Source organism: Hippopotamus amphibius, chromosome 12 (assembly GCF_030028045.1).
Source record: "Hippopotamus amphibius kiboko isolate mHipAmp2 chromosome 12, mHipAmp2.hap2, whole genome shotgun sequence".
NCBI classification, from domain to species: Eukaryota; Metazoa; Chordata; class Mammalia; order Artiodactyla; family Hippopotamidae; genus Hippopotamus; species Hippopotamus amphibius.
The window spans coordinates 89,418,308-89,440,520 of record NC_080197.1 but is presented as its reverse complement, the minus strand read 5'-3'; the positions used below and the strand labels follow the sequence as shown (position 1 = coordinate 89,440,520).

Sequence of the window (22,213 nt, the reverse complement as noted above, 5' to 3'; positions counted from 1 at the left end):
CCTCTGCCTAGGGCAGAAGACGCTGGCCCGAGGCCCAACCCGTGGAAGAGGCGTCCACTGTTCCCCTCATTCCAGGCCTGGCCACCCCCACCCTGCCCATCTGCGAGCCCTAAGGGAGGCGCCCCATCTACCTGCTCCCTGGGGCAGTCCTGGGAGAGCTGGACTCCCTGCCCCACAGATGCACCGATCAGGGACGGTCACCTCACCTTGTTGCCTAGAAGGGCAGCCACACAGGCCTCGGAGGCATCACAGATGGCTGTGAGGTCATGGCCACCCTCCAAGGCCAGCACCACCGCACCTCCTGCCAAGCTCATCAGCTGCTGCGTCAGGTACCCAAAACCTGGATGGTTGGGTGAGGAGGATTAGGAGGGGCAAGGGTGGAGGAAAGGTGGGCCCTCTCTACCTCCGTTATTTCCCTGCTTGACGCCTCCCTTAGAAAGAGTGACTCCGGTGCGCTAATCTCTACCTTCCCAAGTGCTTTCACACGGAACCCCCTGCAAATCCTGAGTATGCCTCGCTGAAGGCTCCGGTCAAGGACAGCTGGGAAGCGGCAGGGCCAGGACCTCAACCCAGGGCACGGACTCCAGCCCGTGTCTTCTTCACTGAGACACATCCTACTCCTTTCCGTCCTCCAGGCCCCACGGCCCAGTAGGCTGAGTGGGCTCCCTCTGTTCTGAGAACACGGCTCCTCCCCATTTCCCCCAAGAAGAAGCTGCCAGCCCAGCCTGGGAAGGACACGGTTGGGGTAGGGGGACTTCTGTGACCGAGCTTCCAGTCTATGGGACTTAAGTCCCGAGGGTGCGACACAGGCCTTCCACGGTGGACAGACCTGGCCTGCGCTGGGGCCCCGGGCTGTGCCGCAGAGCCCAGCCGTCACGCTCACGGCCCTGGGCTGGCCACTGCCACGTCCCCCTGGACTAGGGCGGTGCCGCCCCTCCCGGCCTAGCCTTCATTACCCGTACCTCCCCCTGGGCTGGGCCCTCCTTACATTTGGCAGAAACATGATAGCCACCCAGTGGGGGCGGGTGACCCTCGGCAGCATCAAACCCAGCCGACACCAGGACCAGGTCCGGAGAGAACTCTCGGGCGATGGGCATCACGACCACCCTGTGTGGGGGGAGGGGCTCACACGCTGTGCAGGGCTGCCGCGGGCCAGCCCTCTCCCACCAGCCTCACTGGGGGGCGTCCTGCTCTTAAGACTCCCAGACACCCACTCTCCCAGCAGGATGAGCGGATGCCTCGGACGTCCTTGACCTTGACTGACCAACCATGTCCCCGACACAGCCTAAGGACTCAGCCACACGGGGCTCTTCACTGGCAAGAGGCAGGAAGGAGCCGAGGATGGGGCACCAGAGGGAATGAAAGAGGAGTGTGTGTGTGTGTGTGTGTGTGTGTGTGCGCGCGGAGTGGGGCGGGGTGCGGGGGGGCAGAGCCACAGGGAAGGAGCAGGTCACTAAGCCTCAGGGAGACACTGGAAACACTCGGCACTTAGCTGCCACCCACGTAGGACTGAGGTGGCCACACCTCACCACTCGCCACCTAACCGCTGCCCAGGCAACAGACCCTCTGCAGTCCTGGACCACCTAATCCATTCTCATCCTCTGCCCCTGCTGGCCCCGCATAGCTGCCTCCCTCCATCCCTCACTCAACTCTGGGGTCCATGGTGGTGATCCTCAAGGCTCCGGGCTCTGGGCACACAGACGCCAGGAACCCCAGCCCAGGGCTCCTACAGAATTAGCCCTCATCAAGAATACTCCAGAAAAGTATATGGAGGCCTACTTCCAGGGCTTTCTTTTCCCAAATGGAGTACAGGAGGCCCCAGAGGGAAAGATATAAGGGCTCCTGAGCAAAGTCCCTCTTCTGGAATGGCTTTTCTTAAGCAACTCCCCCAATACGGACACTGCCTGCTTGCTCTCCCTTTCTCCACCGTTTAAGTTTCTCTGCTCCTGTGCAAAGCCCACCTCCTCCAGGCAGCTTTCTTTGACTGAATGTGGCAGCTCTTCTCACTCCACCCTCTCCACACTCAGTTCAACACTGGCTCTTACACGGGGACTGGAGGCCCCTAGAGGCCAGTGTAATGTTGCCTTTCCCTTTGTTTGTCTCAGTCCATAGGCCCACTCCGGGGCTGGCTTATGATGTCTAGTAATTGGATGCGGACAGGCTGACAAGCCACCTGACCACCTCCAACCTGGTGCTTTTGGAAAAGGGGAGGAGAGAGTGGCCTTGCTGGGCCAGGCCTCCTCTGGGCCCCCAGAGCACTTACCTGAAAGCAGCCAGGTACTCAGGATCCCCCATTGGGGGGTCCAGACCTCCAGCCCAGGCCACGTTGACATTGAAGCCCTCACCGCTGCCAGCTCCTACCTGGAAAACAGGAGGCAAGACAGATGTGAGGAGAGCAGAGTCCCAGGAGAGGAATCCCAGGATGTCAGTGCTGCAAGACCAGCTCGTTCCACCTCTTCACTTCCAGGTGGAGAAACTGAGGATCAGAGAGGCTGAAGAGTCTGCCCAGGATCACACAGCTAGTTGTGCCAGAGGCAGAGTAAGGGCCACAAGAGAGAGTCAGTGGGGCTGGAAGGTGTGGTTACCTCATCCACAGCCCCACTGCCTGGGAAGAAGTTGCCATCGTCATGGCGATGAAGGGAGATGTAGAGCACACTGGGGTCCTGGTAGAAGGTCTGCTGCGTGCCGTTGCCATGGTGAACGTCCTGTGCAGGGAGATGGGCAGTGGATTAGGGCAGGTGTGAAAGCAGAGAGATGGAGACTGGGACAGGTTGGAAAGGTTTCAAGGTCAGTGACCATCCAGAGGGCCAAGAGCCTAGCCTTGGGGTAAGAACACAGGTGCTCCTAGAGCTAAACTGCTGAGTGACCCACGGGCGCTCTCTGAGCCTCAGTCTCCCCTTTATGTGTAGATGTGTACATAACACGCTGAAGGGGAGGAGGTGTGCCGAAGGCAGGCCTGCCGGTGGGAGCGTACGTGTAGGGGGAGGATTAGTGCCAGGAGAGGGAAGAGTCCAGGGTCACACACGTCAGCAACCCTCACTACTGCATCTTGCCCAAGGTCATGGAGTGATGAGAGTGACGGAAACCACACTCTGTTACAGAGGGGCAGGACCACAAGGCCCAGTGCCACCCTGGAGAGCCGACGTAACGCACAGGACCGTGCGTGGGCACAAGTGTGGCAAGTTCCTGCACTCTCCTCCATTCTGTGTAGGAACGTCCCATAAGCAGATGGCAATGCAAAGTAGTTACACACACGTGCTCCAGAGCTAATGGGCCTCGGTTCAATTCACACTCTCAGGACTCATGGGACTCAGGTGTATTGTTGTGTGCAAGTTACCTAACCCCTCTGTGCTCACTTCCCTCATCTGTAAAGCAGGTCAGTCAGGATTAAACAGGTGAGGCGTGAAACCATTAGTGTCTAGACACGATCAGTGGTATGTTGATGTTATGCGCTATTATTGGTATTGTCACTCATACCAGGGGAAAAGCAGAAATAATCAGCTCTGCAGAAAGAAGCGAACAGAGGCCAAAAGACGGCATTCAAACGGCTCCTCCCTCGTGGGAGCTGGTTCGGGCGGAGGCCTTCCCATACACCATCTCCTCCGGGCCTCCCAAGGGCCCTGTGATGGGGGCATCATCCCCACCGGCATTTTACACAGAGGGAAACTGAGGCTCGGGGAGGCTAATCCAGACCTAGGTAGGACATGAAGCCACATCTCCTGACGCCAGGCTCGGGGCGCTTTTCACGGCACTCTCAGACCTGAAGGGGCCAGGACCCAGGACCTACCCAGTCCACGATGAGGATCTTGCTGGCCTTGCCCTGTTGTTGCAGCTGCCGGCAGGCGATGGCCACTGAGTTGAAGAAGCAGAAGCCCCTGGAAGGAGAAGAGAAAGGTCATGCCAGCCCATTCCCTCCCTGTGCCGCCCCCTCTCCGCCTGCCTCTGGCTCGGCCCAGTCCCGGAAGGCTCAGAGGAAGGAGGGGGACCAGCCTGACAGGAAGGCCTTGAGGGCCTGCCCCCCACCTCAGCCCACCCAGGCCTCCCCCAGGCCTTACATGGCTGTGGAGTGGTCTGCGTGGTGTCCTGGGGGCCGAACTACAGCAAAACCGTTCTGGAAACAGAAAGAATGCTTGTCAACCCAACAGCCACACCACCATGAACCTGCCGCCCAGCCCCAGGATCCTCCCCGGAGAAGGGACCACAGGGCAACAGCTGCCAGCGGGACTGACTGTGACCAGGCTGGGTATCAGGGGCCCTGTGCTGACCCCCAGGCCGTGAACGCAGGACCTCCCACCCCGGTGGCTCCTGGCTCTTGTCACTTTGTCAGAACAAGAGCTATTACTTATTGGGCAAAATCTACGTGCCTGGCACTGTGCTAAGCACTGGGTAAATGCTGGATTTCATCCTCACAACTCCCTCAGGTAAACGTGACCTAGTCTTCATAACACTTCGTGAGATAAACATGGCGATTATCTCCGGTTTACAGACAGGAGAAACCTGGAGCCTAGGCGGGTTTAACAGCACGTGCAAAGTTGCCTGGTTGCAGATGGTGGAGCTAGGACTTGGGCTGTGAGCTCCTAAACAGCAGGGGGCTCGACACAAGCCCCCAAAAGGTGCCCAGCCCAGAGCACATGAGCACGGGTGCCAACCCAGTCTGTAAAACCTCAGCGCCCCAAAGAACCTCTCTGCCGATGCACGGGGCTCCCAAGCGTCTGTGCGACGTGCCTGCGGTCACACAGCGGGTCTGGGTTCACCGATCCTGGATGATCATGACCCTGTCTCTTTTAGAGACCACAGGGCCAGGGGCACAGTGGCTTGATTCCCCACCAGGTAACATGAGCCTAGGGTTCAGATCTCATCTTGGTCCCCAGAGCTCTCAATTTCCCTTACGAAACCCTGTGGTGATATCCAAGAGGAATGTGATGCTGGGTGCTGGGCCTGGCCTTCTCTGCGACCCCATCCCCTGCCTCCGTTCTCCATGGCTTGCCTACCCTCCACTCGAACCTCCCACCTTTAGCTCGCGGGAGGCCACTTTGAAGGCAAGGTCGGTGACGCTGCCGGCAGCCCAGCGGGCCGCGTTGGAGGAATGCAGCTCGTTCCAGATGGTGTCGGTGTCCACCTGTGGGGGCCAGAGTCAGGGCCCGCATCACCCAAGGCCCCCCGCAGAAGCCAGGGCCCGGGGGGCAGCGCCCACCCCACGGCCAGGACCCCAGGGGCGGGGAGCCAGGCAGACGGCGCTGCCTCCCCAGTGCCCCGCCGCCCACAGGCAAGGCCTCCCGTGTCCCCCAGTCCCAGCACGACGTCTCCTTCCCAGCTTCCGTCCACATCACCAGCCCGCATCTGGCCAGCACTCTGCCGGCAGTATCGCGCCTGCCTCCCCAGTCAGAGGAGGGGGCATGGCGTTACCTGGGCGGGACTTGGGGTTTGGGCCTGGAGGGGGTTTTAAGCCCCCGCGGACTCTGCTCAGGCCCTCGGGACGGTCGGAGTTCGAGGGGCCGTCTGCACCACTGTCTTCCACTCGGGGCCCCTAGCCCAGGCTGGGAGGCCCCCCAAACCCAGTCCCTGGGCCTCAAGGCTAGGGAGGGGCCGGGGGGCGTGATGGGGAGATGGGGAGGGCGAGGCGGACCGAGAGAGGCGAGGAAGGCAGAGAGAGTCGCAAGAGGCTGGAGAAAGAGAGAGAGACAGAGACAGAGAGGGAGAGGAGGGAGGAGAAAACAGAAGCAACAACAGTTGGAAAAATCAGAAAGTGGCAAGAAATGGGACGTTGTGAACAGGGCACTGACCGGCTCCCACACAGCCCCCCAGCGACAGCTCCCATCTCCCTCCAGCACTAGGCCTCCGTCCCCTGCCTCCACGTGCCCGGCCGGGAAACCACCGCAGGGGTCTTCTGAGGGGAGGGGAGCACTGCCAGGAGGCAGGAGTCCCCAGGCACAGTGAGAGGGAGCAGGGAAAGCTAGGACAGAGGAGGGACATGCCTGGGTCACCAAGGACACTGGAGGCACCTCCACAGCCCCAGGTCGGGCAGCCCTCTCCAAGGGCTGCAAAGCAGCCTGGAGGCCCGCGTGTTCACGAAGGGAGATGAGGCCAAGCCCAGGCGTGGCCCTGCTCTTTGAGCCTCCTCAACATCTGCCAAGTGCCGTCCAAGTGTGGGGGATGGGGCTCCCCACTCAGGAGGACATGCCCGCCACAAGGAGCTTCTAGCCGGCAGGGGGGCACTACGGGAGAGCCCCTGGCCCGCTGGGCCCGGCAGAACCACAAGAACAAGCAGGTAGGGGCTGGGCCTGGGAGAATGGAAGCGAGGAGGTCTGAGAGCCCGTGGCCACACGCGCGCGAGCCCCCGGCACACGTACCCCGACGCCTCCACAGGGCAGCATCACGAACATCCGCTGTGCCAGGAGCCCTGCGGGGAGAGGCCAGGTGTGTGAGCTGAGTCTGCTCAGCCTCCGGCCTGGCCGGGAACAGGGAGGCCCTGAGAAGAGGGCCGGGCGGGGTGGGCGGAGGTGGGCAGCAGAGGGACTAGGGGCGGCGTGGGGATGTCCCGGCTGGTGGAGGGACGGGCTGGGCGGGGCTAGGACCAGAGCACAGGAGATGCTCTGGTCAGGTGAGCCCGGGGAGGGCTGGGGCCCCAGGCACCGTCGGAGCCCTACCTGCCAGCTTCCCGTTGTCCAGCTTGAGGCGGCTGAGCGGGTTGGTGCCATAGAGGAGCACGTGCCGCTCCGAGTGCACGGACTGCAGCTCCTCCAGGGAGGCCTTCCGGCCCCGCAGAGACTGAGGAAGGACCCACGGAGCTCCTGAGCCCCTGCTCGGCCCCCTCCCTGCCATGCCCACCACCCCACGTCTCACTCTGGCCCTTCCCTTCTGTGACCCTCACCTCCTCCGATCCCGCAGCCCCCACCCTGCCTCCTCACCTCGCACTGGCTCCGAAGCCCCCGCTCCAGCAGCCGGGACCAGATGCTCTGGATGCGGCCCGCGTGCTCCGGGTGCCTGCTGTTGTCTCCACAGGAGCACTGGTGCTTCAGCATCACCGAGTCATAGACCAGCCCTGCGGGGAGGGGGAGTCAGGACCGGAGCCTCAGGGAGTCCCCACCCCCACCCCCACCAAGCAGCCAGGCTGGGCACACCCCCCACACCCCCACGCCGTCCCACGGGCCCCATCCTGCCCCCCGGAGCCCACACGCACACCCCCAGCTGCTTAACCAGGCAGGCTTGGGCACCTCACCCACACATCATGCAGCCCCAGCCAGCAAAACTGCCACATGGCCACTGCCTTCCTGACTCACTGACCCCCCTCATGTGGCCCAAGGACCATGACCTCAAGAGCTCAGAACCTAACAAACGGAGGCCTGATGTTAGAGGCTTGCACTGGATGTCATGACCTCAACAGGCACCCCAAAACTGGGAGCTGGGAAGCCTACAGTGACACTGGGCCATATGACAAGACAGATGCAGTTTTGGGGAAGTGAATGTTTCAGCCTGACCAACGGGACGCCTAGAGGAGGCCCCGCACACTGCCAGTAGAAGGGTCACTTTCAGAACATCTCGGGACATCAGGGATCTTCAAAATGCTCACAGCATTTGACCCAGGGACGCCACTCCTTGAGACTGACCCTCGGGAAATAATCCCAGGGATGAGGCAGATTTATGTTCAAGGAAATTCGAATAAGGAAAAATGAGTAACCACCTAACTGCTCAACCAGTAGGAAATCTTTAAACAGAAATAAAATACGGTGATGACATACTATAAAATCTTTTTAAAGTTTAATTACATCACAAAGGGTTCATGATGTGTAAAGTGAATAAAGCAGGGTACGACATGTAGCCACAAAATATAGTGTACATGAGATTTATATGTGTGGTGAAAACAAAGACTGGCCTGAAAGACGGGAGCATTTATGAGGGGTTTCCTCTGATTGGTGGGATACTGGCTGGTGACTTTCATTCCATTCTTGTGCTCTTCTGTATTTTTCAAACTTTCTAAAATGCTCTTGAGTTCTTTGCACAAGCAGGGCACAAAAATAAATATCATTTTTGAAAGGTCTGAACTAGCTGCCAGAAGACCCGAATTCTTAGCTTGGCCTGACTGCCAGCTTGCTGTCACCTTTGATTTCCTGAGCCTGGGTCTCCCCGATGGTAAAATGAGAACCACCACTCGCTCCGGGGGACACCGGGTGGATCTCGTAAGACTTAGAAAGTGCTCTGTGGCCTCAAAAAAACGTCCCGAGGGAACCATGACACCGACGTGGACTCCTACCCCGAGCCCCTGCGTGCCCCAGCCCCTTCCTCCTGCCCTCTAACCCGGGCCTCACCTGTGGTGAAGGGTAGGGTCCGGGCGGGGGTCTCCGAGCTGGGCAGGACACGGGCCTGGCTGGCAGGCTCTGGGGTTGGCAACGAGGCAGGCGCAGCTGGGGACGACTGAGTCCTGGACAGAGGCCGGTGACCACCCTGGCCCAGGGGAAGCAGCATGGAGTCCCCAGTGGCTCCCCGGGGGAGCCGCCCGGCCAGTCGCTGCTGCTCCCAGAGGAACACCTGAGGGACACAGGGGGCCTCGGTCTCCAGGCTTTCAGGACGTGCTCCATCTGCCTCTGCCCACAGCCTTGGAAAGCTCCAGGCAGGCCCCTTTTCTGCAGCAGCCTCTGGCCCTGCCTCCCAGCTGGGCTCTGGTCTTTGAGTCTCTGAGCTCCCTCCTCCCCCCCCCCCGAAAGGCCTGCACCCCAGGCTGACAACCCCATTCCGCCAGAGCTCCCTAGGCCCTCGAGACTCCAAAGCCAGAACCCGGGTGAGGGGCCTCCGGCCAGCTCTGCCCAGGACCCCCGCGTCTCCAAGGACGGGCAACCACCCAAGGACACGGGGACCTGCATGAGCCACCTCGCATGTGTGGCCTGTTACCATGTGTCACGGGCTGAGCTGTGTCCCTCCCACCTCACATCTATGATGGGAATCCTAACCCCCAGTCCCTCAGAATGTGACCTGATTTGGAGACAAGGTCCTTACAGAGGTACTCAAGTTAACACGAGGGGACGCTCTGATAGGACTCTCGTCCTTGTGAGAAGGGGAAACTGGGACACAGACGTGGACAGCAGCAAGGCGATGTGCAGACCCCGGGAGAAGGCGGCCTACAAGCCAGGGAGGGAAACCTGGGACAGCTGCCTCCCTCACAGCCCTCAGAGGGAACCCACCCTGCCAACACCTTGCTTTCCCTCCAGAACTGTGGGAAAAGGAACGCTGTTGTTTAAGCCACCCGCTTTATAGCATTTGTTACAACAGCCCCAGCAAACCAATACCCTGCGGCTTGACTCACGCGGTTGAAGCGCCGAGGCCGGCTTGGCCCCACCTCCTGCCCTAGCACCTTCCCTGGAAACAGAACGAGTGGTCCCAGGGCAGAAGTCCTGGGGCAGGGGTGTGTGGGGCGCCGTGAAAGGCCAGTCTCGCTGCTGGACAAGGGATGCAGCTTCACCCCGAGACTGGAAGGCTGCTGCAGGGTGTAGGCACATGTACATGCGCGTGTGCGTGAATGCACCTACACACGTGTGTGTCTGTCTGCATCTCAGGGCAGATCTGGCAGAGGACAGAGCTGTCCCCTGTGCCCTTATCCTGTCCCCCTCCCTTCCATCTTTACCAGGCCCCAGAGTCTCCTGACTACACCTTCCAAGGGGCAGCTGGGCACTAGCATACCTGCTGGTGCTGCTGGAGAGGAACAGGACCTCTGGCCTCATGCTGCCCATGGCTGGACTCCCTGTGTTCCAGGCCGTCATCCCGCAGAGGCCCCACTCCCCCACCGTCGGTCTCAAGGTCCTCAGCCGAGGGTATCTGCCGCAGTCGGGGCTTCTCACTCGGCTTGGCTGGCCTCTGGGGAGGGCAAAGGCTAGCTGAGGAGACACGCTGGCACATGGAGTGGGTGGTGGGGAGTGGTGGGCTGGGCGAGGTGGTCCCTGGCCCTGCTGGCACTCCAGCGCCCATGCAGCGCTGGGTCCCCAGGAGCCACACATCCTCCCTCTGGCTCCCCAGATCTCTGCCCCTCCTAAGTCTCCCTTATTTCAGCCCCCAGGGGCCCAGTTAAGCAACCCCTCACCACCTCCCCTACCCAGTTCCCCTCACCTTGATCAGCTGGACGTGAGGCTTGAGCCGCTCCTGGCGGGGCTGCAGGGAGCCCAGCAGTGGGGGGGCGGTGGCGCTTGGGGGCAGGGGCTCTGAGCGGGTCCGGCTCAGCGGCCGGTGGAGGCCTGACCCAGAGGGCCGCTCGGTGGTCAGTAAGGACTGGGCAAAGTGGAAGGGCAAGGGCCCAAGCCCGGGCACTGGAAAGAATGGGGTGGGGCTTAAGGAGCGAACAGACACAGATGGAAGCAAGGACGGGGTGGGGGGGGGGCGAGCCAGGGACTCAGCAGGGAGACGCACAGGAGGAGGGGACCCTGCCCACACCGGGCCCTCGGCAGGGCGCGGGATCCAGCCCCTCTCCTGGAGAAGCCAGGACTCACCAGTCAGCAGGGGGGCATGAGAGACGGAGGGATCCAGGAGGAGAATGGGCTGCAGGCGGGAGGGCAGGGGGCCTCCAGCCTCAGGCTCCAGGCCATGGGGCAGGAAGAGGGGAGCATGGGGGCTCCCCAGGACCGGCCCCCGAGGGCCCAGGGTCGCATGGGTCCTGCGGTCACCATCAGCCTGGAGGAGAGGTGGGGAGCATCACAGGGCAGAAGATCCCAGCAGGGAGAACGGCAAAGGCCATCGGGGGGGGGTGTGGGAGGAGGAAGTGAGAGATCTCGGGCGCTTGGGGTGGGGGAGGGCGCCTCAGCCACTCACCCTGGCAGGGGCGGGCAGCCCCAGCGTGATTGTGGGCAGCAAGGCGAACGGGGCCAGAGAGGTCTCCTGCAGCCGCAGCCGCTGGCCCAAGAGCGCCTGCCATGGGAGCAGGGCAGGGGTCACTGGTCCCAGACCTCCACCCCTGGGCGCGCCGTCCCCGGAACCCCCAGGAGGCTCGGGTGGGGGCTGCCCAGACCCCGCGGCCCAAGCCTGGTCGGGCCGCCTGCTGAGAGGCGCCTCAGAACTGCCCCCGAGAGCCCAGCCTGGCAAGGCCTTACCTCGGAGCCCAGGACCGTGTTGGGGCCGTGCTCGCTGTCGTTGGGGGAGCTGCACCCTGACGCCGGCGTGCTGCTACTACTGGGGGAGGAGTCTGAGGGGTGAGGAGAGCGGGACACGCAGTCAGGGGCCAGGCGGGGCCCGGAGGCGGGGCCGAGCGCGGCCAGGAGGCGGGACCAGGAGGCGAGGCCAGGAGGCGGGGCCGAGCGCGGCCAGGAGGCGGGGCCGAGCGGGGCCAGGAGGAGGGGCCAGGAACAAGCCCCTTCCCCAGTGGGCGGGCTCTGCTCCCTGCGTCCTTCGCAGCAGGGCAGGAGAAGGGCAGGAGAAAGGCAGGCCGCCACGAGTCTCCACTGCCTTTGGACACTTGTTTTTTTAAGTTGCCCCTTCTTATGGGCAGACCGCAGCTTAGCCAACAGAGCGAGGGCTGGGTTCAGCCCCAACTCACCTCCTGGCGAGTGTGTAGGACACTCCCTGACAAACACCCACGGCAGCCCCGAGGAGGGCACCCCTGTCCGCGTGGGGCCTGACCCAAAGGGACCAGGCCTGCCACCCCCTGCCTTACCGCCGAGGGTCTCTGCCGGCCGCCGCCGGAGGCTGGGCGGGGCGCTCTCCTTCCGGAGCAGCGGGTTCTTTCTCCGCTCCAGGGACTTCTTGGGCTTGTAACGCAGCTTCAGGTTGGGCTCAGAGACTGCGGGAGCACCGCACCGCACCGGCGTTACTCGGCCCACACCCCCCCCCCGCCACCCGTCTCTGCCCTATGCCCTCCCTCCCAGTCCTCTCTGCGGCAGGCCAGAGCAGGCAGTGCCAGAGAGAAAGCCACGGGTGCAGAGCGGCCCCCCACCCCCCCGCCCCCCGCCAGGCCTCCCTCCCTGACCCTCACCTGTGGTCCTTCCCTCTTAGCTCCCCTGGAGGGTCCCTGCCAGCCTGTCCCACGCACCTGTCTTACGCAGAGGGAAGTGTTCTGGGGGGTCGCTGGGTAGGCTGGGAACAGGAGGCAGGAAGGTGCTGAGCATGGAACGGGCAGCTCCTTCCGTCTCCAAGGGCTCGAGAGTTCTGTGGAGTGAGCGCCAAGGCTGCTTCAGAGAGGCAGGGATGCCCAGAGGCCTGGCAGCTGCCTCATTCCACCCTCTGGGACCTGCTAGGGGAGGCAGCAGCCAGCAGGGCCGGGAGGTGCACTGCCGGCAGGAACAGGGGCCATCTCCAGGTGGCAGCATTGGGCCACCCATCCTACCAGCAGCCCACTGGTGATGCAGACCTCTGATCTAGGTATAGGAGCCAAAGTCCCAGGGCTTGCATAAGAGCCAGACACAATGGGAGGAACCTGTCCTAGGAATCAGGATAGTTTCGTGCTTAAAGGAAGATATAAAGAGCGAAGAAAGCTAGTGTGGTGTGTGTGTGAGAGTGTGTGCAGTGGGCGAGGGCGGGGGTGGGGCTGCAGGGAGAAAGGGCCTCAGGCGGGGTGAGGAGAGATAATTAAAGGACAGAAGCCGGAGAGGGGTTCGCGGGAGGCATTAAGGTTAGAGGTGAGGGGTGAGGATCAGGTGATGGGCAGCTGGGAGCAAGACGGGGCAAGTGTACGTGTGCTCACAGGTTGACATACGAGGAGGCGGGGCATGGCAGGGACACGAGGGGGCAGGTGGGAGAGGGAGTTACCTGTAGGGAACACTGGGGCTATTGGGATGGACTGTTCTCTCTAAGGCTGCCTGCTGTTTCTTCAGAATCACCTCTGCCAGCTTCTGCTTGACCACACTGCTGGCTACGGCACCTGCAGGGGCAGAAATCATGAGTGGGTTGAGGGTAGGTGGACTGGTGGCCTCCCTGAAACATTCTCTGCCCATTGCCCTGACCACGCCCCCAGGATGAGGCATGGGGGGGACCCTCAGGCAAGAGACAAGCCTGAGGCCCCACCCCTTCCGTGAAGCCTACGAGTCCCCCCTCACCCCTACCTACATGCACCTGCGGTGCCTGGCACGCAGAGGGGGACCCGGGCTGGCATTCCCCCCTCCCATCCCCACACAGGGAGCTGTGGACGCCATCTGGGGCGGCCTCCGTCCTTACTTCGCTTGCTTTTGTCCTTATTGAGAAGCTGCCGCAGCTCTTGCTCCTGCTGCCCCACCTGCAACTCGGGCATCGGCGTGTCCATTGTGAGCTGTGGGGAGGGCCAGCCGCCCAGGAAGGGACGAGGAGGTGAGGGTCTGGGGAGGCTGGAGGGAGGGAGGGGGGCCGGGTGTGAGCTCGAGGCTGCCTTGTGCATGGAGAGCGGTATCTTTACCCTCATGGGCTCTGCCGAGCGCTGGGGCTGCAGGCCCGCCAGGAAGAGGTGGTGGTGCAGGCGCTGGGGGTGCTGCAGGGCCAGCAGCGTGGGCTCCGGCGGGGGCTCCACCGGAGGCCGCTGGCCCACCCGCAGGTCCATGGGCTGGGGCTGAGGGCCTGGCGTGTTTGCGTGGGGCCTGGGGCAGCCTGAGGACACAGAGAGAGGACAGGGTCAGCCAGAAAATTCTGCAGGTGCGCGGTTACCTAATCAGCCTCCTTCGGATTCACTTGACGATGGCAAAACACCCTCCAGGGGCCTTTTCCTCACTGCACCCTCACCACAGTCCTGCAGGGTAGGTATTTTCAATTCTGTTTCACCCGTGAGAAAGGAGGTCACATAAACTACGCAGTTAGTCTATCGCTGGTGCTGTTTGGATTGAGCCTTCTGACTCCAAGCGTAGAGTTTTCCACTAAATATGTTGTCTGTCCAGGCCAGGATTGGGGGCTGTAGGGATTTAGAGATGGGCTGAGGGCTCTTTAGTGATACATTCTGGTCCCTGACCTCTCCCTCCCTTCTTCCCACCCTGGAAGGATGCTTGGGTCCAGCTACCCTCGGATGAGCTGTGCTCAAAGACAGAGCAATCGGACAGGCAGTCCCCTTTGTTCAGCCTCCCACCCCAAAGGGTGTCCCAAGCCCTCTCGGCCCTCCCTACTCTATGCCAGGCCATAGGATAAAGAAGAGGGGCCTCCAACCCACAGCCCGCCCTGGCCTGCACCCTGGGCCTGTGCAGCCCACGTGCCCAAGGAGCGTGCTCCCGGGGACCCTCACGCCAGCTCTGGGCCTGGCATGGAGAGGACAGCAGCTTCAGCTGCCTCTTCTCCAGCGTCCCCTGCACCCCTGCCAGGAGCACCCTGCCAAGGCTGTGGAAGCGGGGGCTGTTTACAACGAGCTGCCAGCCCAGGTCTGATGCCAGCACCGCCGGCAGGGCCAGGCTGGGCTCAGCTGCGAGACATTCCGAGGTGCTCAGAGGTGGACAGTTCTCCTGGAGGAGGGGAAGCAGGTGGGTCTGCGAGCAGGGGCCCTCGCACAGAGCACACAGGCGGGGAAACCTTTCTGGAGAGGCTTCCTTCAGCTTGTCCAATGCGGGCCTCCCCCGCGGGGGCAGCCACAGGCCGTCCTCGGGGCCTGAGCTGAGCAGGACTGGAGGGCACTTTGGCAAAGACCAGCTGGGGAGTCAGGAAACGTGGCCTCCGGGCCCAACTTGACCATTACTGTAACATCCATAGCATATGTGCACACTCACCGCAGACCCTTTTACCTCATCACCCCTGTAGGCCCTGGGAGGTAGTTGTTACTATTCCCAAATGAGAAAACTGAGGCTCAGGTGAAGGGACCTGGCCAAGGCCACACAGCTCGGGGCACAGGGAGCTCAGGTTCCGTCCTGCTGAGGCCAGTGTTCTGGTTCCGTTTTCCCACTGACTTTCAAGAAGGCGCTCCCTCGCCCCACCCCCCAGAGGGGTTTCTCACTGGGCAAAGGCAGAGGGCCTTGCAGTAGGTGGCCACTGAGCGGTATCTGCTCTCACCACGAGATGGAGACAAGAGAGGAGCAGAGCAGGGAGGTGCCCACGTGACTCCGGATGTCAAGAGAACAGAGTGGGTGGCTGGGCACCCGATATGGCCAAGAGCAGGCAATGCACCGCTTTGATGTTCCCATCTCCTGTTCATGTGTCTACCCAGGGACCCCAATTCTCAATCTGGTTGAGTCTGGGCCTCTAATGCCATTGTACTCCTGCCTCAGGAAGGTCTCAGTCTTCCCACGTCAGGTGACCTGGCTTCCTGGGGTGACTTCCCTGGTGATGCAGTAGGGCCCTCAGGGCACCCATGGCAGACCACCCAGACTTGCGGCCAGCAGCTTCAGCCATACAGATGGGGAGCGGCCCCGTCCCTCTCTCCCAGCACTGCCTCAGCCTCCAGAGCAGAAGGCTGCTGGGAACAGGGGAGAGGCTCTGCCTGCAACCCTGGGAACGCCTCTTGGGGTGACTTAGCATTTGGGGGGTCTCCGTGATCTGATGCTAAGCCAGCTTCTCTCAGCTTTTTCTCCCACATTTGAACGTGGACCCCCCACCTCACCCATCAGCTCCCGCCCCGTCACAGCCCACGTACCTTCTGTTCTCTGAGCTTTTGCTCACAAAGTCCCCCTGCTCATGCTGTCCTCACCCCTCAGTTCTACTTTTCCAGATCCTACTCTGACTTCCAAGCCCAGCTGGAGTCTTCTCTCTTTCCTGGACCCAGCCCGGTGCCCCGCGTCAAGCCTTCCTCTGGATTTCCATCACCCTGGCGGTTCTGTGCCCTGAAAGCACCGCCCAGGCAGGAACCAAACCTGAGTTAAGCTCCAAGGGCAGGGACTTGGTTTTGCTCACTGCTCACTATCCCAGCACCTAGAACAGTACCTAGCAAGCGACAGGCACCCAATAAATACTGTTTGAATCGATGACTAAATCTCTATGTTTTCTGTGCACTGGCACAGAGATGGGGTTCATTAATGTTTCTTTTTCTTTTTCCAATGTCTGTCTTTAAATTTTAAGAGAATTACACAACTAGGAGGACTGAACAACAGTAGGTGGTGAACTTAATGTTTCTTGAATGGATGGACAAACTCCTTAATCAGCTGCCCCCTCCTTTGGCACTGGTCACGTATTGCATTCTCCTATTACTGCTCTTTTTTACTTGTGCATGTTGTTTCCCCACCTGCCTATAAGCTTCTGACAGCTAGGACTGAAGCAAAGAGAATAGCGGACTTCCTTTCTCCCTGCATAGGTTGGGTGTCAGGTGTGTACCTTGCACCCAGTAGGCCCTCAGTGGATCTGGCTGAAGTTAAGGAAAGGGCCGCCCTCATCCAGTCCGGCCCCCTCCCCTGCCCCATAGGCACGTCCTAAACCATGGATGTCCACTCCCTCCTTGCCCAGAACAGCCTAACAGCAGCAGGGGCAAGGAATGGTGAGAGAACCACAGAGACGGGTCCTCTCCTTCCCACCCGAGCAGCACGAGGCACCTTCCCATCCTGCAAAGGCTGCTGTGAGGACTGCAGAGCCTGCAAATGCGAACACACTGCCTCACCCGGAGCCCCCGAGGCAGGGGTCTGAGCATAAACATTAGCTTCCTACTTGCCTTCCTGTTTCACCGCACCAGCACGCACACGAAGAGCATCCTGCCTTTCCTTTTCCTGTTGTGCTTCCCAGCTCTGGGGCCAGCCTGGATCCAGGGCTGACTCTCTTAGCACCCCCTCACCCCTTCCCCACGAAATCCCAACTTCGCCCCCTCCCCCAGAACCCAAACCTCCCAACTCTCTGGCCGACCAGCCGGCGGCCCTGCTGAACTGCCCTCGGCTCCCCGCCCCTCCTCTGTCCTTTCCAGCCTCATCTTCCACTCCCAACCACATTCTCCCTCAGGCCCGCCCTTACCTGTGCCAGGGGGGCTGGGGCGGTGGGCACCCGGGCTCACCTGGGTCCCATCTGTAGAGAGAAGAGAGAGAGATGGAGTGAAGTGGCTGCCGGGAGGGGGAGGGGAGGGGGAGGAGAAGAGAGGGCCAAGCCAGGCAGGCTGCCTGCCGGTCCAGGAGGCCCCAGTCCAGCCCGAGTGATCCAAAACCCAACCCCAGAAGCTAACCCAAAAGACCCCACCCCATTCCTTTCCTCAAACTCCCATGCCCCTTGAGAGCGATCCCCAGCTCCATCTTCCTCCCCCTATCTATCAAGCGGCTCAGGTATCTCGCTCTGCGGGAGCTCAGTCCACAGCAAGAAACTCAGGAGGCCCCAGGTTACCCGACCGTTACCCTCAGCCCCCCCGATGTGCTCAGATACAATCTCCCCTGGGCTGCCACACCAGGCTCCTGTAGCCCCAAGGGGAAGAAGAGGGCGGGGAGGGGAGGTGGAAGAGCACGGCTGGTGAGACTGCACTAAGGATGCCAGGAGGGACATGGTGGGAAGAGGGGAGCAGGCCTAAAAGGGGAGCTAGGGCCCCCTCTGAGGCTTCCAGAGTTGGGGAGGGACTGGGTCGCGGCCTGCAGGTCAAGTCAGATCTGCTGGGAGCTGTGACGCGGCGGATCTGGAACTCATAGCTTGAGGGCCCCGCAGTAGGAACCCCTTTCCTTCTGCTGCCCTGTCCTGGGTCCTGAGCCTCTGTGCCCCCAGAGAAGAGAACCATTCAACCTTTTTCGTGGATAACCTGAAAAAGAAGTCTCTCCTTCTGGAGATGGCCACCTCTCCCAGGCTCCTAGGCTCGGCCCAGGGCCCCCCATCCCATTCAGAAGCCATGGAACCCCACGGTAGGGCTGGCGCTGTCAGCAGCGGAGATCTGGGGAGCCCAGGGGCCGCCTGGGGTGGGGACAGACGGCGCTGAGTCTTGAGGCCACCTTTCCCTCCTGCTGTCCCAACTCAGGACGAAGGGGATGGAGCCGGGAGACTGGAGGCCTCCTGGAGGGGCATGTGGTGGACATACAGAAGCCCTCCTCAGGCCAGACTTGGGGCAGATTTTCTGAAGGACAACTGGCAGGTGCTGCTCTGTTGCCGAAGCGGCAGCCCCAGTCCTCTTCCAGAAACTGGAAAAGGAGACGTCCCCGCAGGCAGGAGCCTCTGGGGAAGGGGGCAACTCTGGGCACAGAGAGACTCCCGCCAACTGCCCTCCGACACGAGTGCCCCGTGCTTCGGATGACGACATTTGGGAGGAAAATGCCGCTCCACCTATCCAAATGCTGGCCACCCTTGGAAGTCCAGGCCAAGCCCATCTCCTCATGAAGCTTACCCTGACCTCCCCTCGCCTCGCCTCCCACAGCACCCACCACCTCGACGCTCCATTAATCAGAGTCTCTGCGGTGTCCCAGGTAAGCCATGCCCATCCGCTCCTAACACCTTGCTGGGCACACGGCAGGCTCTGTTAGGACCTGGTGACTCGAACACGATGACGCGCTCCTGGCCCCCTGCCTAGGTCATGGCCTGCATATTTCTCAAGGTTTGTGAGCCTCAAGGAACAGGAGTGTGGGAGACAGCCTCACCTCCCCAGGAGGTGGTAGCCCCCCACCCTGGACTCTCTTAGGACCTCCCCTTTCTTCTGCAGGACCTGGTCCTCCAAGAGAGGTTTCTGAACTAGGCTCCCGGATGCACGCCCAGAGACCGTGCCTGGCCTGGAGTTCTGCACCTCCAGTCCCTGCCTGCCGGAAGTGCCCCCCTACCTCCCTCGGTCCCTGCCAGCTTCTCTGTGCCCCGCTCCCCTGGTAACCACAGATTCCGGACACCATGCACCCTCTGTATAGGACAAAAACTAATGGCCCTGAACTCTGTAGTGTTTGTTACGGATCCCAAAAGGGATGTTCTGTGGTGATGATCTATGATACAAACTCTGTTCAGAAAAGGTGTGTGTGTGTGTGTGTGTGTGTGTGTGTGTGTGTGTGTGTTGCCAACAGGGGCAACTTCCAAAAGCAAGGTCTCGAGAAAGTTCTGCTTCTCCCCCAACCCCCTGGGTCCGTGCTGAGAGCCTTCGGGTTCAGAAGAGCCCAGAGCAACAGAGATAAGATCTGGGGGACAGCTCTCCTGTGTCCCAGAGAGAGGAAAGTATCTAAAGGCACCCAGCCAGTGGCTGAACTGAAACCAGAAAGTGACTATTTGGCATCCCAGGCTTGGGGATGAGTTTGCGGACCCCTCTTCTCATCAGCCCCTCTCAGAGCGCTGTTACCACTAATTTGGGGTCAGACTGAAATTAAATCAGGAGCGAATGGACCTGAGGGACAGAAAACACTGCATAGGTCTGGACCCCTTCTCCACACAGCTCCTGGCCTAGGTGGAGAGCTCTCATTTCTGGAATCCTGGCTATCCCCCTATTTCTACCTTCTTTGGAAGCAACTGCAGTCAGGCTGAAGGGGCAGTTTACCTGGTGCTGAGGTTCCTACCAAGTCACCTTCCCCAACCAGACACCTGATCTTACCCAGAGATCCCACTCCATTGGGTCCACCCTGGCCCTCAACAACCTCCAGGGCAGACACAAATGCTGCTCTTCTGTCCCCTGTGCACCTGTACAAGCTGGCCTCCCGCTCCTCCCTTGTTGCCCCGGGCCCTTAGCTGCCCGGCAGATGAGACTGGAAACCCAAGCCCGGCCTGACCACCTGCTCTCCCGGAGCTGCCAGCCCTGCGTCAGGGGAGGGCTTCCCCAGGAGCACCGTCACCCACAAGTCCCCTCCTAAGGCCTCCACTGTCTTTGTCAAGGCTGTGTCCCCCTCCCTTGTCTCCTGAGGAGCTGAAAAAGGAGGAGCAGGAAGACTCAGGTCCTGCAGGCAGAGGAAAGCAGGCAGGAGCAAGAGGGTCAAGCCTGGGTCTAGGGTTGACTCCCTCTACTCCCCGCGCCCCCTGCCCCCCCCACCACTCAACTCAGGTCTGCTTCTCCTGACATGGTGGACAAAGCTTGATTCTGCGGGGGGCTGGCAGAGACAACAAAGCTGGGGGGGAGTGAAATGCCTTCAGGAAGGTCCAGGGATAAATAAACAGAAGAAAGAACATCGCGGTCGCCTGACTCTGACACAGAGTGAGGACTGCACAGTGTACCTTAGGAGCTGATGGGGCTTTAGAGATTGTGCAGGCCAACACTCTCACTTCCCAGACAGGGAAAGAGAGAGGCGAAGGCGCTAGGTCACGGTCACCCGGCAGGTCAGTGGTACAGCCAGGCCAGACCAGACCAGTGCAGGGGGGAAACCCAAGAAGTTGATCCCCAAAGCAGGTACTAAGTACCTCTGTGTGAGGTCATTGGTTCAGGTCTTGAAGGGATGGAAGAGTGAATAAAACCTGGTTCTCACTTTAAGGAGTTTAATGTACAGCCAGCCCATAATGTTTTAAAAATTGAAAAGTATACTACTTGCAGACACTAAAAACAAAGCGCCCCCAAAAGTATGAATCCAGAAGTTTCTCACTCACCCAACTCCCTAGAACTTCCCTAGACTCCCCTTTCAACAGGTTCTTGTGTCTCCCTTCCACAAATTCTCTTGCTACTTATTAATTCCATTGTTCCTTATCTTGGCAGCAAACTGCTTATTACTCAGATTTATCCAGAGCCCTGTGGGCTGCACGCTGGCTGGAAACTCCTGCCCCACGACGTCATAGAAGTGAGGGTCCACAGCATGGAGGACGCTGGCTTTGAGGCCAGACGGACCTAGGTTCAAACTGTTTCCCTCAGTGACCGGCAGGGACAACCAGGGACACGCTGCCACCTGGGCCAAGCCTTGGCTGAGCCTCTGAAATAAGCGGATAAGAATATGGACTGGGGGGGCTACCTAGGTGGCACAGCGGTTAAGAATCTGCCTGCCAGTGCAGGGGACACAGGTTCGATCCCTGCCCCAGGAAGACACCACAAGCCGCAGAGCAGCTAAGCCCGTGCACCACAACTATTGAGCCTGTGCTCTAGAGCCGGCGAGCCACAGCTATTGAACCTGTGCTCTAGAGCCCATGAGCCACAACTACTGAGCCCATGTGCTGCAAGTACTGAAGCCCACGCACCTAGAGCCGGTGCTCTGCAACAAGAGAAGCCACCACAATGAGGAGCCCGCGCACGAAGAGCAGCCCGCCCTCGCCGCAACTAGAGAAAGCCCGTGTGCAACAACAAAGACCTGACACAGCCAATAAAAAAATAAGTTAATTAATTAGAAAAAAAAGAACATGGACTGGGAAGAGGTCACCTGAGATGCGCGGTGCTGCACGTGAAGCTCGGAGCCCACGGCCGGTGCTCCCACCACGGTGGTGGTTTATACTGTTTGCCCCTGCACTCGTCCGCAGCCTCCCTCCGGCATACGCATTTCAGTGTCTGGTCCCACCTGTGCCCTCCCCTCGTCTCCCACAGTCCATTTTCTCCCAGATGCGTTCCCGGTCTCGTCTCTTATCCCGCCTCTCCCAGCCACAGGCTCTCCTCTTCCTCTTCCGTCTGAACTCTTGTAAACTAACACTTTACTACGTGCCAGGAGTTCTTCTAAGTGTCCTATGTTTGCTAATTCATCTAACCCTCATGACAAATCTATGAAGTCATTCCTGTTTTTATCCCCATTATATAGATTAGTCAACCGAGGCCCAACAGTATTAAATAACGTGTCTGAAGGCACATAACGTGAGAGTGGCCGAGCTGGGACTTAAGCCAGGCAACTGGGCTGCAGAATCCATGTTCTCAAGCGATACTCTCTGCTGCTTCTCCCCAGCACGTCCACTCCCACAGGCCAGCGGGTGGACAGCAAAAGCAGGACCCGGCTGGGCACAGGGAAAGGTCAAAAAATCACGTCGCCCCCCAGAGACCCGAGCCAGCGGAAAACTCCAGCCCTGCTGCAGGTTAGAGGGCGGACGCTGCCTGTTCCGTCTTTGGCCCCCGTGAAGACAATTCCCCCAAATTACTTATACACAGCAACTGTTGACTCTGCAGATTCCAAGAAATGATTTCGGACTGTATGTGGGAATAGGGGCCAGGGACGGACAGGACGGGGACCGAGGAGCACTGGCACTTCCGGGCTCTCTGGTGCCCTGCTGTGTCCCTTCTTCAGATGCTCCAATGCTCCCAAGTCCCTCTGAGGCTTCCTCATTCGCGTCTCAAAGCAAGGTCCACTGGGCAGGCGGGGCGGGCAGAGGCTCGGCTCCCAGGTGAGCAGCCCGGGACGTGGGCAGGCTCCCAGGTGAGCAGCCCGGGACGTGGGCCTGCCCAGACAGAGGCCTCCAGTCAGGCCGAGGCGGGCGGCCGCCGCTCTGCAGGCTCAGCAGCTGTGCGCCAGGCAGGAGGCTGGACGTGAGGGCCGCAAGGCCGGCCCTCCGCCTCCGCAGCAAGCATGCCCCTTTCCCTGCGCCTGGGGCCCTGGGGCGGCTATTTTTAGCTCTTGAC

General features: G+C 60.6%; 1 protein-coding gene across 6 annotated transcripts in view; it reads right to left on the bottom strand.

Moving 5' to 3' along the window:
- The window catches only part of HDAC7 (histone deacetylase 7), a 36,594-nt gene that overhangs the window by 3,773 nt on the left and 10,608 nt on the right, over nt 1–22,213 (bottom strand). For 2 of the 6 annotated variants that reach the window (XM_057702132.1, XM_057702131.1), the window contains exons 2-22: nt 16,783–16,833; nt 13,126–13,527; nt 12,721–12,832; nt 12,005–12,120; nt 11,630–11,755; nt 11,070–11,161; nt 10,792–10,887; nt 10,473–10,653; nt 10,096–10,292; nt 9,673–9,846; nt 8,307–8,526; nt 6,909–7,042; nt 6,648–6,768; nt 6,351–6,400; nt 5,012–5,119; nt 4,056–4,111; nt 3,788–3,875; nt 2,586–2,705; nt 2,264–2,361; nt 989–1,107; nt 207–340 (exon numbers count right to left, since the gene is read on the bottom strand). In XM_057702132.1, the coding sequence (XP_057558115.1) occupies nt 207–340; nt 989–1,107; nt 2,264–2,361; nt 2,586–2,705; nt 3,788–3,875; nt 4,056–4,111; nt 5,012–5,119; nt 6,351–6,400; nt 6,648–6,768; nt 6,909–7,042; nt 8,307–8,526; nt 9,673–9,846; nt 10,096–10,292; nt 10,473–10,653; nt 10,792–10,887; nt 11,070–11,161; nt 11,630–11,755; nt 12,005–12,120; nt 12,721–12,832; nt 13,126–13,527; nt 16,783–16,833 (2,795 nt within the window). The remainder of the gene's footprint in view (nt 1–206; nt 341–988; nt 1,108–2,263; nt 2,362–2,585; nt 2,706–3,787; nt 3,876–4,055; nt 4,112–5,011; nt 5,120–6,350; nt 6,401–6,647; nt 6,769–6,908; nt 7,043–8,306; nt 8,527–9,672; nt 9,847–10,095; nt 10,293–10,472; nt 10,654–10,791; nt 10,888–11,069; nt 11,162–11,629; nt 11,756–12,004; nt 12,121–12,720; nt 12,833–13,125; nt 13,528–16,782; nt 16,834–22,213) is intronic. The other 4 variants (XM_057702134.1, XM_057702133.1, XR_009048407.1 and 1 more) reach the window with 4 other exon arrangements.